General features: G+C 33.5%; 2 protein-coding genes and 1 non-coding gene across 3 annotated transcripts; 2 read left to right on the top strand and 1 right to left on the bottom strand.

Annotated features, from left to right (window-relative positions):
- Positions 1-920: 920 nt before the first annotated feature.
- On the top strand, positions 921-9,065 carry LOC105322850 (protein BANP). Its single transcript, XM_011421749.4, has 11 exons — positions 921-1,108; positions 1,978-2,171; positions 3,498-3,589; positions 4,236-4,441; positions 5,282-5,328; positions 5,457-5,546; positions 5,825-5,900; positions 6,042-6,205; positions 6,803-7,026; positions 7,407-7,577; positions 7,745-9,065. The coding sequence occupies exons 2-11, from the start codon at positions 1,982-1,984 to the stop codon at positions 7,862-7,864; spliced, it is 1,380 nt and encodes a 459-aa protein (XP_011420051.3). The 5' UTR covers positions 921-1,108; positions 1,978-1,981; the 3' UTR covers positions 7,865-9,065.
- A 1,773-nt stretch (positions 9,066-10,838) lies between these two features.
- Trnaw-cca (transfer RNA tryptophan (anticodon CCA)) lies at positions 10,839-10,910 on the bottom strand. Its single transcript has one exon. It is a non-coding gene; the product is annotated as a tRNA-Trp (tRNA).
- A 153-nt stretch (positions 10,911-11,063) lies between these two features.
- Positions 11,064-16,883, top strand: LOC105322849 (E3 ubiquitin-protein ligase RNF166). Its single transcript, XM_034482911.2, has 6 exons — positions 11,064-11,245; positions 13,505-13,661; positions 14,656-14,759; positions 15,059-15,173; positions 16,219-16,326; positions 16,483-16,883. Exons 1-6 carry the CDS (start codon positions 11,118-11,120, stop codon positions 16,546-16,548), a joined length of 678 nt encoding a protein of 225 aa, XP_034338802.1. The 5' UTR covers positions 11,064-11,117; the 3' UTR covers positions 16,549-16,883.
- Positions 16,884-17,096: the final 213 nt, after the last annotated feature.

Below are 17,096 nucleotides of genomic sequence, written 5' to 3'. Positions count from 1 at the left end.
GTGTGAATTTAGTTTTTGGCTGACACTGATTTCTTTTATCTCAACAATAAAAAATTGAAACCTGAAAGTTTTGATAATACATGTATCTTATACAAACATATATCAATAAATTATCATTCGTAAATAAATAAGATTATATAGTTATGTTTGCTCAATATGAAAATGCAATTTCAGCATTAAAGAGTGTTAATATTTCACCTAGCTACATGTACTTGTATCCTACCCCAAGGCATTTGCTCTTCACCGACCCACTGAATAGGAAACTCAATTAGTTAGTTTATTCTTAATCCATAGAAAGACATAATTATGAGTATCATTTACACAATTAAAATATTCAACTCTATGGCTAGGGTGATCAAACATGCAGAAAAAGTAAGTGGAGTGGACAATCTTAATTTTAATAAAAAAGAAAGAAAAGGGGGAAAACAGAAACGAACAAACATACATCTTTATCTAAGTAAAAGCTACTGGAAGACATACACGTAGTTTCCCAAAATAGTATGCGTTAGAAAGCAAAACACTATTTTCTCTTTCAAAAAGATACAATGAAAACAATGAATCTTATCTATGCCGAGTTTTTAGATAACTTTTGCAGCAAATTGGACATATGAAAACATCAATACTGGATAAGGTAACTACTTAAAATGCCATATAAAAATTAGTTATTCGTTAATTTTATTGTTTTAAATTTGTTATCTACTGGCCCGCCAGTATCATTTTTGAAATTGTCATTTAAAGGTAATTAATCAAACCTAAAAACCGAATCCCCCCCCCCCCCCCAAAAAAAACCCCCAAAAAACCAAAAAAACAAAAAACTGATCAAGGACTGTCAAGATCGGCATGTTTCCACGTACTTTCAAAAAAATTAACATAATTGAACATTTATCTTGATTTCCAACCTCCGTGTTTTTCAATTTTTACACCGAGGCCAATTTTGCGGAGGGAGGGATGAGGCGATACAGAACAGCCGCACGAGAACATGCGCAAACATCGTTCTTTCTCGCAATTTACCGTTGTGGACGCCATTATCGTTCTCCGAGAGAGGGGCCGAGATTTGGGAAATAGTTCGAGTTTTGCAGCGGCAAACGCAATCAACACGTGTGGGAAGGTACTGTTTCTCTTCAGTGACATGTATGAATGAGAAATGACGCGTTTAAATGGTCACATTTATGAAATAAATAAAAGGTCATAATAGGACGTCCCAGACGCTTTTTCCAATAACTAGTTCTTACCACTGTCAAAACAACATCGTCTGCTATAGATACGAAATGCTAATTCGAATTTCCTCGGAAGATTGTCTTGTGCAAAATTGGCATTTCTTTAAATATTTAATCACTTTTAGGATGTGATGATTTAACGGATGGAAAATGTTAATGAAAGATTATTTCAAAATACTTTTAAAAAAATGAAATGTGTTTAATATTTCTAAATATCAGGCAGTTATCATTTGGAATATTTGAAAATCATGGAATAAAAGAAACAATTTATGATTTGAAACAGTCAACTTAAGGCAGTATAAGTCAGGGTTTAAAAAAAGAGGAGAATTCAGAAATACACTTGAATGTATTAAAGTAAAAAAAATACCCCAATTTACAACAAATATTTTTTCTTTGGAACTTGAAGTTCAGTTTATGTTCGTGATATATCTACATATGTAAAAAATTAAGATGAAAATGTTCATGCATAAAAATAAGAAGTTCAACATAGAATTATTATTTGTAAAGTAAATTCTGTTAAATTAAGTAAACACCGATTTACTGGGTGCTTGTTAATAACCAGAAAAGTTTTGCTGTATAAATGTACCTATATCGCTATTTATATCAAAATATTAACATATTCTACTTTTCCTCATTGGTAATGACATTTATTTTCAGTTACATATCTGTCACACAGAGTGAAAGATTATTGTGTTGACAAATATCAATAAACTGTTCGGAAAAGAATTCCAAATTTTTGCTAATATTTGTTGAATTATAGGAGAATGTCCACTGAGGACAACAGCAGTGATGGAATGACATCTGTGTCTACTGCATCACTGGTGGTGGAGCACATGCCCCTGTCCATTAGCCAGCTCACAGAGAATTCACAGCCTGAGGGGGTCATGCCCTCAGATGGAGTTCTGACCATTGCAGTGGATGCAAACAATTCAGTTCTACAGGAGTCATTCTCTGGTAGGCAGTGAAATTTTGAAATTAAAAAATAAAAGACATCACTGGACTAAATGATTTTAACAGCATATCATATGTTGGCATCAGCCAGCAGGCTTATCCAACCGTTTTTGCTTTATTAAAAGATGTTTTGAATAAGAATTCTTTCATAATGTTTAGGAATTTGTAATGAAAAAATTAAATTGACTGATATATTTGAATAAATAGTAATATTTTCCTGTCTTTATTTCTTAAATTTTGAATGTTACATTAATTAGGGTCTTCCGTTTCCAACGGAAGACCCTATTGTTTTTGTTAGGTTTCTTTTTCTCTATTTTTCACTATTATTATTCTTTTTTTTCTTAACATTTTTCTTAAAACTCAAATATCTCGAAGATGCTACAATGGATTTTTATGAAAATTTCACGAATAATACAAAATACCAAGGCCTTTTATCATGTACATTTTTGTTGATGACGTCACTTCCGGTCGGCCGTTATATTCGTTTTTCTTTTTGTAAAAAGTGATCGTGTCCTCCCTTTTTCGCAAAAACGATTAAAGATAGAAAATTGAAAGTTTCAGGAATGATAGATTTTTGAATTTCTAGGGCCGATCAGGTAAAACTACGATCGTACGTCACTTCCGGTCCGCTCAAACAGCATTTTTAGAAAACTGTGTTTTAAAAAAAATTTAAATCAAATAATCTACAATTTTTTTTCCATCAGAATATGTTTTAAACTATGAGCAGGTCGTCCGTCACTTCCGGTCGTCACCGGAAGTGATTCTCATATTTCGATTTTTGGAATTTTAAAGCATATGCGTTTTGTTCAAATTTTTGTACTAAATACAAAACTAAAAACCGTTTTAAAATCGGACAACGCATTGCAGAGATATTGAAGTTTAAAAATGACGTTTTCCGGAAATCTGCATTTCGCAGTGTAGGTTGAAAAATTAGTTTAAAAGGAAGTTAATATGATAGTAGAGCGTACCATATGTCAACAGTTTAATTGAACCCTATCAATTCAAAATCAAACGAAAGACCCACTTGTTGCTCGCGACAAGGTGCTTTCAGGTAATTCAGGCATTCTTGAGAAATTAAGCGTCAAAATTTTGAAGCAAGAGTCTGAGTAGCTCAGTCGATAGAGTCGTGGACATGGCCCAGGAGACCCGAGTTCAAGCCCCAATTGCCGCCATTTTTTTTTTTTTTTTTACTATTTTTCACTTAGATCTCGATTTTATCTTTGAAGTGATGAGTTTAATCTAATCTATTCAAAAATTGGACGGAAGACCCATTCGTTGCTCGCAACGAGATCGTGTCTAGTTTCTTAAATTATTTTTTTTAAATCATAGGAAGTGATCAGGACATTAAAGATGAGCCTCCCAGCAAGAGAGTACGATATGATACAGGAAATGGGGAACTCTCACAAGACCAGTCTATAAAGGTTTGACACCTAAATTAAAATTTAAATTGCATGTGGGTATAGTCCACTAATGCATTTTCCATAGGCGGTAATGTTAATGTTAGGGTTCATAGCTCCGGCCCTAATTTTCGTTCAGCAACGAGGAACCTCTTGTATGAAAGCTCATCAAATTGGATCTTTCCTGATTAAATTTCGTGGTGTAAAGTCAGTTTCGTTTTCCGGCAAAATGCGTTTGTATTGAAAAACTCTGTAAATGAAAGTAAAAGTATTTTACATTTGATGAGTGGATGACAGCAGACATACCATATATCCTGTTTTTTTCGCGTGTCACAAAATTTGCATAAATGGGGAAAATGTGTAGCATTTTTAATTTGCGTCAGTCTTCTTTTGTGATTTGAAAGTTTCATATAGAAAATTATACAGAATATATTTTCTGTATATTAGATAATTTGCAATTTAAAAGACATTGCGAAAAAAGCCGAACATACGGTATGACAGAAAAATGTTTTTTCTTATACATGAACTATGTTACTAAACTTTCATTTTTCACTGATTTTCTTGATACATGTACCAGTACCATGAATCTTCAGTATTAATTTATTACAGCCTTGTGTTTTTATCTAGGATACAAGTTTAAAAAATTGCACTCTGTGCATGCTTCTTGCAGAGCCTCCTCTTCACAATAAATAAGGCAATCTGTATGAGACTGGATGGGATAGAGAACAGTATAGAGATCCTAAGTGGTCGCACCAAGTATCTGGAGGAGAAGTTAGAGGAACTGATCAGTCATGTCAAGGACAGCTCCCCGGGGGACCACAGCAGCACCCAGTCCAACCCCTCGGTGGGCTCCATAGTACAGGCTCAAGCTAAGGGGTAGGTACTTAACTCATGTGTGTAAACTCTGTTATACACTATTCAAAGAGGGAATATTTCAATGACAATCTGTTTACTCTTGAAATAAAAATATTAACATCTTGATATTAGCATGCAACAAAAAAAAACTTTAAAGCCAAAAACAACTAATGTTTCTGCAGCACCTCTGCATCTGGTCTTCCATTTTGAAAAGGGGAATAATTCAATTTTCATTTTGTAAGTCAAACTTTAAAAAATTGAGTTGATTTCTTTATCAATGAAAATTAAGTTACCTGCCATCCTGATTTTATTTTGTCCTAAAACTATTGCCTAGCTGACGTAAAGTGGAGGGCAAATTATTTATCCCAAGGAGGCTAATTTATCAATGTTGCTCAAAAACACAGTCAACATTTGTTATACCGGTATATAAAAAAACAAACCAAGAATCAAGACACCATTTACTAAATATCCTCAGCATCAAATGGTCTCTAATGATATTCTGTTGCCTTTTGGAATAATGCTTCAGATGTCCGACCTGGTTCCTTGTATCAGTTATGCTAGTAAACCACAGTATGTCACCTCCGTTGTTTACTTGCATTCACTGATTGCAATTATGATGTCACCTTGTTTTGGAGTCAGGAAGGTTTATTAACATTATCTAGGAATCAGAGGCAATTTATGATTGAAATGGTAGACATATTCTCTGGATACTATTCCTTACTAATCAATACTTGAAAATGTATTGATTTGTCAATATTTTTCAGATGAGCTAACATTTTAATTATTGACTTCGTCTATGTAGAGTGATATAGTCAAAATATACTACTGAATATAACAATTTATTATAATTTTTTTATCCAGAGCTGTCTTGGTTGGACTTTCTCAAGGAACAAAAGTAGAACCACAGAGTAGGTTAAAAACACTGAAAGTTTTCCTGAAATTAATGTTGTAATTAAGATTGTTGACATTAGTTACCTGAAAATTGATGTAGAATATTATAAAAGAACGGTTACCTAGTCAGTCCTTTAAATTCCAGGTCCTATGAATGGTATGAGTACAGGAGTGGAGAGCATACAGAACATGGGACTTGGACCTAATGTAACACTAATCACCCTCAACTCAGAAGGTTTGTACAACCAGTATAGCATCTCTCACTACTGGAGACATGTATTCTCTGTGATTCATTGATTGGATCAGACCAGAGTTTGTGAAGATGATATTTATTGTCACATATTGTATTACGAACACAAATACATCAGAAAGAGGCTTTTTCCTGTACGTTTGCTATTTCAATATTAAGATATTATCAATACCAGTATTGTAAAGCAAGAAACTAGTATTTTAGGTTAAATAATATATTAAGATATTTTTATTTAAATATTGAAATTTAAAATTACTTTTTAGAGGATTTTCCTCATGGAACCTGGCTTGGAGATGAGACAAACCCAGAGATGCGAGTCAGAGTCCCAATAACTCCTAGGTGAGGACATGTTATGATTCCTGTTAAACTTAACATATCCAGAAGTATTTATCATCATTTCTACACTTAATATGATTTAAGAAAAAGTGAAAAATATATAGGTATTAGAATATAATGATTTTGGTTAATGATATTTTACAGTGATTTACTGCACATTCATTCCAACTGTCGGACTCCAGAGAAAATGGCGTTGACCATGTTAGATTATTTATTTGATCGGGAAACTCAAGCTACATCAAACCTGTCTGGTATGGGGAAGTATGGAAAGAAACAGTTAGATCCATTGATGATCTATGGAATCAGGTGTAAGTACAAATACTGATTTGGAATCCTCAGTATTTAGAACAGTTGAAAACTTCAAAGCTGTAATGTTTGTTTTGTAATCTTCAATCAATAGTGAATGAATTTTGATTTGATAAATAAAATGTGCAGGTATTATTGTCAATTATTGTCAGATTTTAAATAGCTTGCACTAGACAGAGATGAAAGGAATATAATGGACTTCAGAAGTTACCTCCCTTTATTTTATCTTTTATATTTTTTTTTAGTTTTGTAAGTTTAGCACTTTTTTATGTTTTTATAAAATTGTTTGCTGTGAAATGGGCAATTCTTGGACAAATACTTATGTATTTCATAATAAATAAGAGTAAAATCTGAAGAAATTGAAAATCTTGATGTAGTCCTAATAAAAATGATTTTACATGTGTACAATTTTGATTTGTTGTTTACATTAGATCATTTATATATCATCAATGTTCAATAGCCATTAAAACCTTTTTATTCAGTATTGAAATTTTGGAACATGAAATAAAAAGCGCATTTTTATTTAATTTACCAATAAAGGAGTACTTGTGAATAAAGATTTGTATTAAGTGATATAATAGTTACTTTTGTTATTTCAGGCCATTTAATCCACAGATTTAACATAACAGAGAGTGACTGGCATAGAATAAAACAGAACATAGACTCTAAGTGTCGTACAGCATTTCGTAGGAAACAGCGGGGAATGCCTCTGACAGTTAAAGCGTTCCGAGGGAAGGCCACACCTACTTATGTCCAGATGAACCCTGCTGACAGTTCGCTCAGTGATGAGGACTCCATGCAGGACTCAGAGCTACACATTAATGTAAGAACATCACCTGCATATCTATTTGTTGGTTTTGGAATCCTCTCTCTAGGATTTGATATCAATTTTTATAAAGCGAAGTGATATAAACTCTTACAATAATTGCAGTTCTTCTCGATGACATGGCAAATTGACATACTTTGTTGAAATTTTAGTCCGTGGATAATGAACCAATTTTAATACATGTAAAACAATGTTAATTTGTCCTGCAAAAGACCAGCTACCATCTTTTATCTGCTAGAGAAAATTACACACTACTCTCTAAATGGATCAATATCATAATAAGCAGGGCAAGATAATTCAAGTCAATATTATGATACCCATTTAGAGCTGAGTAGAATAAAAAAAATGCAGGTAAGATTTTATCATTCATGTTATAGCATGATCAAGACCTGAAGCACACTGTGGCAGCAATGGCAGGTGATGGACTCCCACCTGGAGAGATCCAGATCCTCCATGCCACTCCGGAGCAGATCTCCCAGCTCCAACAGGCCCATCACATCCAGATCCTGCAGGGCGACCAGGTCATACAGATGCCAGTCGGTGTTCCAGTAAGAAGCTTTATCCTGTTTTCTTTACTCATAATAATTTTATAGCAATTTATCCCTTTCTCTCATTCCATTTTGAGTTTCTGATTTTCTTAAAGAAAGAATTAAACCTTAGGATTTGCTTTTGAATTTGCTGAAACATATTTTCATGCATTTTCTTTTTTAATCAGCTGTCTCAGGAAGATACACAAAATATCCAGGTTGCTGTCTCACTTCCTCAACCCACGAGCGTTCAGGTTGCCACGGTAACAACAGACAGTGGGGAGATAGTGCAGATTCAGCAGTCCTAGCATCTGTTTGCTTCTGTCAGCTATCAGAGGAGAAATCCCAAGGAGTCCCAAAGTCTTAGATCCCACTTCTTGCATGTCAAATATTAAGGGAATAATCCCAATGGACTTACAATAAGGATCAAAGGACTTACACAAAGGATATACTTACTACCTAGCGATCTGATCATCAGTGTTTTCATGTCAACTTTTACGGGAGTAATCCTACAGGACAGAAAAGGCTCAGTTGCTCAGTCTTTTACCCACTGTGTGTTCGAAAGTTAGTTACTAGTAAAAAACAGAGATTACCTTAACTGTGTATAGGTGTTGGATTTCTCGCATCAGAAACAATGCTCAGGATGTCAGTAGCTAAGGTTTAATGCTGGACGCCAAAGGAACACTGCAGTATTTGTTCTGTATGTTTTCTATGATATTTGTTTTGTTTTTCCTTATGATGCCTTTATATAAACGCACAAGTCTCAAAAGGCCAGTACATGTCATGTTTATGCATGTACATATAATTCAAAGATAACTTATTTATTTAAAAATGTAGTCTGATTTTTGAAAATTTATAAGTTTTATTTATTTCTATAGTGTTTATTTGTGACACAGACCATTGAGACTGCCGTGAAGCTTGAGGACTTGTAAATTATCTCTTAGGTGAAAAATGTACAATACAAACCAAAGGGAAGTTGTGAAATGTATTATAGGTTGATGCAACGCAAATTAATTTTTTTTTTTTAACTTTTGCATTCAGAAACTGGACTTCTGTTTTTTCTTGGGTGAGTGGGTGGGTGCGGTTGGGGGTATGGTCAGGTTAGCATCTTAAAGGGTATGGGCCTCTCATTCTGATACATTCCAAAGCATGATCTATGATTAAAATTTGTATTTTGAGTGAGACTAGAGGGTGAAAATTATACAACTTTCCTCCATTATGTTAAAGCCAACTTAATGGGTTCTTCAAACATATAATATTTAAGTGTGTGTGTCGATCTGCACATAATTATTTTTTATTTTGAATACATTTCTTTGTATGGAATGATTTAATGATGTACTTGTGTCAATATTTTCTCATACAAACTTGTCATCTTGCTCAAAATTTACAGATTGAATGTGGAATACTCAAAATATTTTTATGTTAGATGATGAGAAAATATATGAAATGAAAATATTCAAATTTTGTCATTTTCTTGGCATACTGTACATGTGTATCACAAATAGGGTATAAAATACTGAAAATTTGACAGAATTGGTGGTTTTCATTCTCGTTAGAATTTACAACCACTTGGCCAATTACTGTTCAAAACCCTGGAGCAGTTGATTGGCCATGCAGTTCCTGCTAAAAGAGAAAATCTCCTGCCTATCTACTATCTACAGACTCGGGAGAGCCAGATCAAGCTCTGTGTTGTGTATTGTTGCTTATAGTGACTGGCACAGAAGTGTTGGTCCAGAAGTCAATGACTATACTGGGTATATATTATGATAAGTATCAAATTTGGCTCCCACCTGCAATCAGTCTAACTGCTTGAAAATTAGTGGTGTCTTTTCCCCAAAAGTGCGAAAATGTCAGGGAAAGAAATCCCCCTTTTATCTAAGATAAAAACATTCACATTGATGATATTAATCTCTACTTTTTATAGGGGTACATAGTTTATATATATGCATGTACCCGATAGACTTTTAGCTCTGCCCAGCAACTGAAATACAATGTACTTGAACACAATCTGGTTCAAATTTTCCATCAGCTGGTCAATGTATTTTATCAAATTTAAATATATACATCATATATTATATAACTGTGTGTGAAAGGAAAAAAAAGTACTGCACTCAGCTCATATGTAAAGCAAAAGTCCAGGATAATTTGGTGTGAGCTCATTTAACCTTTCATGATGGTACTCTTCTGTATCAAGCCTGTCGCATGACATATATTTGGTAAGAATATTGGACATACATGTAATGCAAACCAAATTTCACCAGCAAGAAATTTTCACAAAAGAGCCATGTTGTAAATATTTCTAGCTGCGAGCAGTCCTTGTTGAATGGTTATTTCACCAACACAAATCTGGTGAAGCCTTAGTCATGAACATAATTCGTCATGAACCAGATTATCGGTAGTAAATCGCAAAATAAAATTGTTGCAAAATAAAGTTGGTTCACTGTAACAGTAATCTTACAGTATATAAGCCGACTAATTGTATACAGTTTACTTCAGTAAAAAGACAGAGTCACAAACTAGAACAAAATTTGCCATTACTGGTTCTATCTAATGATCAATAATGCATTAAATATACAATAATTACGATTCAAGTTATGGATCCTTGTTGGAAAGTGTTAATTTAATGAAAAAATAATGAACATAGACCACATCATAGTTTTGGTTTTTTTTTTTCAATCTATCTACTGTTTACGGGATATCGTCCTTTTTCAATACACAAAGTCGTAAGGTCAAAATCTCTAAGGGTGCTTTCCATTTAACCGGCATCGCTGGATTTCTAAATGATTCCTGATTGTCTTTTTAATGCTGGAACCTTTATGACGTCATAATTGATTTGTTTAATCTTCCCCCCCCCCCCCCTTCTTTATGGCTTTAAAGATGAAACTATGTAGAAAGTGAAAGTTTTTTTGTCATTCTGTATTAAATCATGGAAAAAGTAATCCTGATACCTATATTCAATCTGAACATCATTTTAAAGGGGAAGTCAAGAGTTTGTTTGATGCCGTTTTTGGAGAGACTGTAGGTATTCTAGATATATTTCATTAATCAACAACAGACATAATTAACTATTATTTCCTTCATGTTATATTGAAATTGACAGTGAAAAACGTGGTTTTTCATTTGTTGACCAAAACATTGAACCCCATTACACCCTTTCAAACAAAGCTATTGTTATGAAGCATCATTGAAAGAGTTTATATCATGAATTTCATAAACCTGTAGGCATCTTTCATTTAATAGATCTTGACCACAATTAAAGTATTCATAAAATTTGGCAAAAATTGACCCCGACGTGATTTGAACACGCAACCTTCTGATCTGGAGTCAGACGCGCTACCGTTGCGCCACGAGGTCGCATGGAACAAGCGGGGTAAAAATGAAGAATATAAAGAATTGCTACAGAGAAAATCAATAATGATAAACTTTCAACACTTCAAAATTATTATGGTTTTTCATTCATGATATTTTGTTGAATTCTAACGACGTTACAAAAATAATGCAGTAAGCCGTATTTATTTTAGATCGTCATTTCCGGGAAGATATCAGACGTAAACATGAAAAATGGCTATGGCAGTGATGGCTGGTTCTGGTGTTGAAGCAAAGTTAGACCCGATAGATCGATTCGAGTGTCCTGTTTGTAAAGAGGTGTACAAAAACCCTTATCACATATCATGCGGCTATAACCATACGTAAGTTTGATTATTTATTGTGTCCTTTCTCTTATTGTTCAAAAAAATATACTTGCAAAAACTTGTTTGTTAAATATCAATCACAGTACAGTGTTCTTTCGATATTGATTTCATATGCTGTCAACATAGTAAGCTATAGTTCAGTTTAAGGGTCTACATATATACTTTTTTAGCATATATCAGTTATTTGCAATTGGCTTGAATCGTAAGTGTGTTGTATGTACATTGCTTTCTTTAATTCAAACCCAATAAAAAATGACAATGTCTCCATTGGAAACAGACTTCAGCCTCAGCCAAATCTTCCCCACTTTTCTTGCTCAGAGGCATTTGGTCAGTAACTGAACCGTTGCTTCCATGGAAACTCATTTACCAGGTTTAATGTGGAAGTAAATGGATGAAATCCTTGACAACCCACCCACCCCCTGAATTGGACGTAAATCCATCACAATGTTAAAGCCTGTCCCAAGATATTTATGCCACATATTTTCTAAAATTGTTCTATATTTATAAATACCTCTGGGTTCAAACAATACTCATTCAATAGTTTTAATAAATCCCAAAATTCCCCTTTGAGACGCCCCCTTTAGTTTGTTAGCTAAAAATAAAAAGTCTATTGGGATTTTTCATTTTTAAAAGAGATGAAGATACCCGGATGATAACGTTGAAAAATTGTGCAAGATATTCTGAGTGACTTCCAAATGGAGAAAAGATGTAAACATTCCCCATTTTAAATCTCTGTAAGAAATTGGTTCTCATTTCTGTGAATTTTTTTCGAGTTAAAAATCATATGTGTCAATGAAGATATCTTTGATATTTTTCCTTTCATCAATTTTAATTGCACTTCTCTCACAGCTATGTGTATTTTTATTAAAAATTGTCCAAGTATGTGGCATAAATATTTTGGGACAGACTGAAGGCCCTAATTCCTTTACTTATATTCATGCAGGGGTATATTAAAGGTGCAGGTACACAATGAGATTTTTCGTCTTATTTTAAATGTATAGTGACTTGCTCTGAGAGGTAAGTCAATTGTTGAAGTGCATGGCATATCCAGAAAATATTTCCTGGGCAGGGAGGGGGGTCCTATGGATAATTATCAAACTCAGGCTCCCTGAATCTCTAGCAAGGTGGTCTATCCACTGAGCTATCAGCGCCGGTATTTTAACTGGTCTTCCATCATCTTTTTTTCTCCCATATCAATACAATGATTGAGTCATTTTGACTTTATGATTCTTACCAAAGAGTCCACTGAAAATGAAGCACAATCAGATTTGTGAGCAATTTTCAGACTTTGCTTTTGAATAAGGTTTCACATGATTCAGTTTCTTTACTTTATTTTAAACGTTACTTTATAAAAATAATGTTGATTGCAAATATATGGTAAATCTGATGAAAAATTGCATTATGTGACCACACTTTTAGACAAAATTTAATGTCTTGCTCTGACAAAAACAAAACAATGCCATTAGTGCATGTACATAGACAGAACTGATGTCTCACCTTCTGGGTCACTCCAGAAAAATCACTGGCCATTTTTGGTTAACTACCACGGTGACTATTGATCACTGACTATTGGTTATTATTACATGTACATTGTACTAGAAAACTGATGTACCGTTATTTCAAAATTGTCTCACAATTAACGTACAATCTCAACTTCTCAGACCATTTGATCAGAGCTCGAAAAAACAGAGTTTAATATCTGCTTTACTATGAAATCATTTTTATTCGCAGGGGTAAATGTTCATGGGTAGCCAAAGTTTTCTTGGTTTATGGGGACGTAATTTCGTCAGTAGCAAGTTATATTTTTGTAAATATATACTCAACAAAAAGCTTATATATATGTTCGTGGGGATGTTAATTCATGTGCAAGGGTTACCCACGAAAGCCATGAACATTGGTCCCCCACGAACAATGATGATTCAACAGTATATAAATAATACGATTTGAAATACTGGGTAGACAAAGGTAAAAATGTCCTATTTGTAGTATATTTTAGGTTTATAATCTTAAGATTAAATGAAGTTGATGTTTAGTTCCAATATTAATTTATAATAGATATCTAATAGATATCCATATAACTCAGATTACCAGTAAGTATTTGTAAAATTGCTTCACTAGGATATGGTAAACTTTACCAGTAGAGGATCGAACAACGTCTCATACAGGTTCAACTCAGAACTACCCCTTAGTTACCATTACAATACTTGATGTCTTTGTACGATCCTTGCATTATGGAGTCTGTGTTTTGTTGTTTAGGTATTGCAAGGAGTGTATTCTCCCATACCAGTCCCGGGATAATGCCCAGTGTCCAATATGTGTGAGATCATTTGATCCCCACGACATAACGAGAGCTGTGGACCTAGAGCATGAGATGAGACAGACTCAACTTCCTTGTCAGTGGTGCGGACAGCCCGTACGTAATTAACACTTACTCATCAGTCTTCATTCACTTGTTAATATCATAAATAACCAAGATTAATATTTTGAGTTAAATTTTATATGGCAGCTTCTTGTTATTATTTTGGACAAGATTAAATAAAAAGTATATTACTGGTAATTCCTGCCTTTTTAAAATACATGTATATTGAAAACTGATTGAAATTTTGTCAGAAGGAAGTTGAGTATACAGATAGGCTACACTTCAAAATACTTTTACATACTTAATGGTTATCAAACTGTTCTACTTTACATTGTAAATTGGAGTGGCTGTAGGTTCTTTTTTCTGTATATAGGGCAAGATAAAATTTTGTTTTAATATCATAGCTTAAGTTATTCATGAAACTTGGCGATTCTGAAAATTTGTTCCTCAGATGACTTATAGCTGTAGATTTATGCATTCTGGGTTTTTTTTTAATGATATTTTTATCTAAAAATTTTACAACAAACAATAATACAGTAAATCTAGGTTAGGTACAGGGCATGAATTCTTAATTTTTGGCAATAAACTTTATTCTGACTCACTAACAAAGTTTAATTCTTGATTTATTTATTTTTACAATACACGTAGCACATACAAATTTTCCATTATTTTTTTCATGAATTGTCATAAAATTTCTGATTCCAAAGATCTTTGCCCCATTCCCAAAATGGTGGAAATTTATAATTTACTGTTGGAGCAGAAATATTCGTTGGTGATTTATTTTCATTGTTTTCGGTTGGCAGTATTAATCAATGAAATTAAATCCACAAGGAATTTTTAACCCAAGTATTAATGAATACAGTGTTGATACGATTTGACGAAATTTAATGCCAATGAAATTTTATTTTGTTAAAAAACAATTGCAACTAAATTTTAACCCAAAGAAAATATGTGCATAAATGAAAAAAAAAACCAACTAAAATAAACCTCTTCTATGAAGCAAAATTGAGGCTGCAAGTACATCTGTATCATTTTTTTAATTTTTCAGTATAAAGTTTATCGTCTGAGGTCACATATAGCAAATTGTAAACATAGAGATGTTTCACTGCCGAAGTTTAAACCAGTTGCCGAGACATCTCAGATGTATCCAATGTAAGTATCTCATCAATATCATAAACGTGGTTAAAAGAGGATTCAGGTGTGAATTTACTTATACATATGTATAAGTAAAAAATGTATCATGACAGATGACAGTTTTGACCTGTTACTATATCACGTTGATACAGTTTAGACTGGTGTTAACAAAAAGTATGTATACCAGAGTAATTTCATCATCATCATTATTGCCATTACTTGATGATTCCTGAGAACCAGAATTAAGTTATGATTATGTTCACATGATTATGAGCTGTAAATAATTACAATTATTTCATTGCTGTGTTCTTTTTCAGCAATTTGCCTAACCGGTCCACATTTATCTGTCCTATTTGCCATTTTGAAAACCTAGACTGTTCTGATTTAATCAAACACTGCAATGAGAAACACAGACATGAGTCGGGCAGCTTTGTAAGTACATGTGTTAAGCTTAGAATAGAACTTTATTATATTACTGCACAGTAGGATCATTCATTTTTATAGATTGTCAATTTTTTATTGGTTCAAAAGGACATGATTTCATGGATAACCTTGTATGATAGGTACATAATACTACTCTTTTCTAATATTTCTTTAGAATGTATTAAAATTTAGGGGTGGAGAGGACGCAAATAATCCCCGAATATTATGTCACCATGAATTCTAATGATTCCATAGTATTGGTTATATATGATATTTTCTTCAATCCTGTAGCATCGTATTTAAAAAAAGTGCAAGGAAAGTGAAAAGGAAGCTGAAAGAAAGAGGGATTTTAGTATTCAGTACAAGTTCTAAGTATTTTGACTGTGAATAGATACACAGGAATCAGGAAACTTTTTTGATATATCATACAGAACACGATTACAGGAAGTAAGTTTTTGAAACACATGTTGAAGCAAAATAATGATCAATTTCTATATCAGTCTCAAACTGGTCATGCATAGACAACTACCGGGTACTCCTGGCTCCGAAACCATAAACTGAGAACAGACTGAAGTCAATATTTTTAAAATTTTGAAATAATTTTGTATATAAGACTTTTATCATGAGTTTAAATTATACAAATTTGCAGCTTATCAAACATTGAAAAAGAATGAATTAAGGTACTAGTATTTAAAATCTAAAATTTGAATGACCCAAAATTAACCTTTACAAGTACCAGCTGTAACCTAAATCAGTGTGACAAGGGCAATAACTCTTGTGATCAAATTTCTTCCATGTCAGATAACTGGCATTAACCCCAGAAACTGACAGGTTAACTCCTGCAATGGGAAAGAACATGGGATGTTGATCTTTGAGGCTGAATATCATTGAAGGGAAAGAATGTGGTCAGACTGGTTCAGTCCCCAGCTTCAGATAGCTTAGCTTGCAGAGCACCTGACTAGAGATTAGGGGTCTGGCCTGTTTTTTTTCCTACTCTGTTACACAGTAAACAAGAAGGAGTCTTAATGGACCGTTATTTGTTGTTGGTTTATAGGTGTGCCCGGTCTGTGCCTCCATGCCCTGGGGCGACCCCAACTACCGCAGCTCTGACATAGTGCATCACCTGAACATAAGACACAGATTCGAGTATGATACATATGTGGTAAGAAATCAGGTTTATTTAGAGTTGTAAGCAAGCAATAACTCCTTTTCTTATATCAAGTAACATATTGTTGATTGATTGACATCACAGCAAACACCTTTCAATGCACCAGATCATAGTTTTTTGCTAATGTACTTTTTTGAATTTTTTTTTCAGGATTTCAACCAGGATGAAGATGAAATGTTAAAGCAAGCCCTCCAGGCTTCAATAGAGCAAGCTTAATAGAAACCTGAATGGAAGCCTGAAGTGATGCTAGTGTTTTTGGATGCAGCACAGTCACAGAGAGAGAGAGAGAGAGAGAGAGAGAGAGAGAGAGAGATATGAATTAGACACTATGCAGTTGATTTAGGGTGTTAGTTTTATCAGACTGAGCCCAAAGAGCCATTTTAGTGTGAGGTATTTGTAGCACGTATTTGTGGTGATTGATACACACCATGTATCTCCACCAATTACTGCTGTTTTCCATTATTATGAAGCTTATATATTTATCAAAACTATGGTTTTCTTGAGTTATTATTCTCTTTATAATTATTGAATAAATCATTTGTTGCAAGTTGTGTAATAGTGTTCCAAATAATTTTTTTCTGCCTAAATATGTAAGAAAATATTTATTGAATACATGTCCTTTTTTGTTGATTACTTTGCATAAGGTATCCGATCCATATTAGGACCTAATATTCTAACCTTGAATATCTATCATGTATTAAACACTCTGATATTAGTTTGAAGCATTAGAGTAGAAAAGGATTTACCAAAAGAAATTTTCTAAT

The sequence above is a fragment of the Magallana gigas genome, chromosome 3, assembly GCF_963853765.1.
Source record: "Magallana gigas chromosome 3, xbMagGiga1.1, whole genome shotgun sequence".
In the NCBI taxonomy this organism is placed as follows: Eukaryota; Metazoa; Mollusca; class Bivalvia; order Ostreida; family Ostreidae; genus Magallana; species Magallana gigas.
The sequence above is the reverse complement of the archived record's forward strand: the minus strand, read 5'-3'. Positions and strand labels throughout refer to the sequence as shown.

What these genes read in the sequence shown, in the direction of transcription:
- LOC105322849 (XM_034482911.2), top strand. Translation starts at nt 11,118, where the DNA reads ATGGCTATGGCAGTGATGGCTGGTTCTGGTGTTGAAGCAAAGTTAGAC. An exon ending in TCATGCGGCTATAACCATAC is followed by an intron (nt 11,246 to 13,504) that starts GTAAGTTTGATT and finishes TTTGTTGTTTAG; the next exon opens with GTATTGCAAGGAGTGTATTC. An exon ending in GACATGAGTCGGGCAGCTTT is followed by an intron (nt 15,174 to 16,218) that starts GTAAGTACATGT and finishes GTTGGTTTATAG; the next exon opens with GTGTGCCCGGTCTGTGCCTC.
- LOC105322850 (XM_011421749.4), top strand. Translation starts at nt 1,982, where the DNA reads ATGTCCACTGAGGACAACAGCAGTGATGGAATGACATCTGTGTCTACT. An exon ending in TCTACAGGAGTCATTCTCTG is followed by an intron (nt 2,172 to 3,497) that starts GTAGGCAGTGAA and finishes TTTAAATCATAG; the next exon opens with GAAGTGATCAGGACATTAAA. An exon ending in AACAAAAGTAGAACCACAGA is followed by an intron (nt 5,329 to 5,456) that starts GTAGGTTAAAAA and finishes TTTAAATTCCAG; the next exon opens with GTCCTATGAATGGTATGAGT.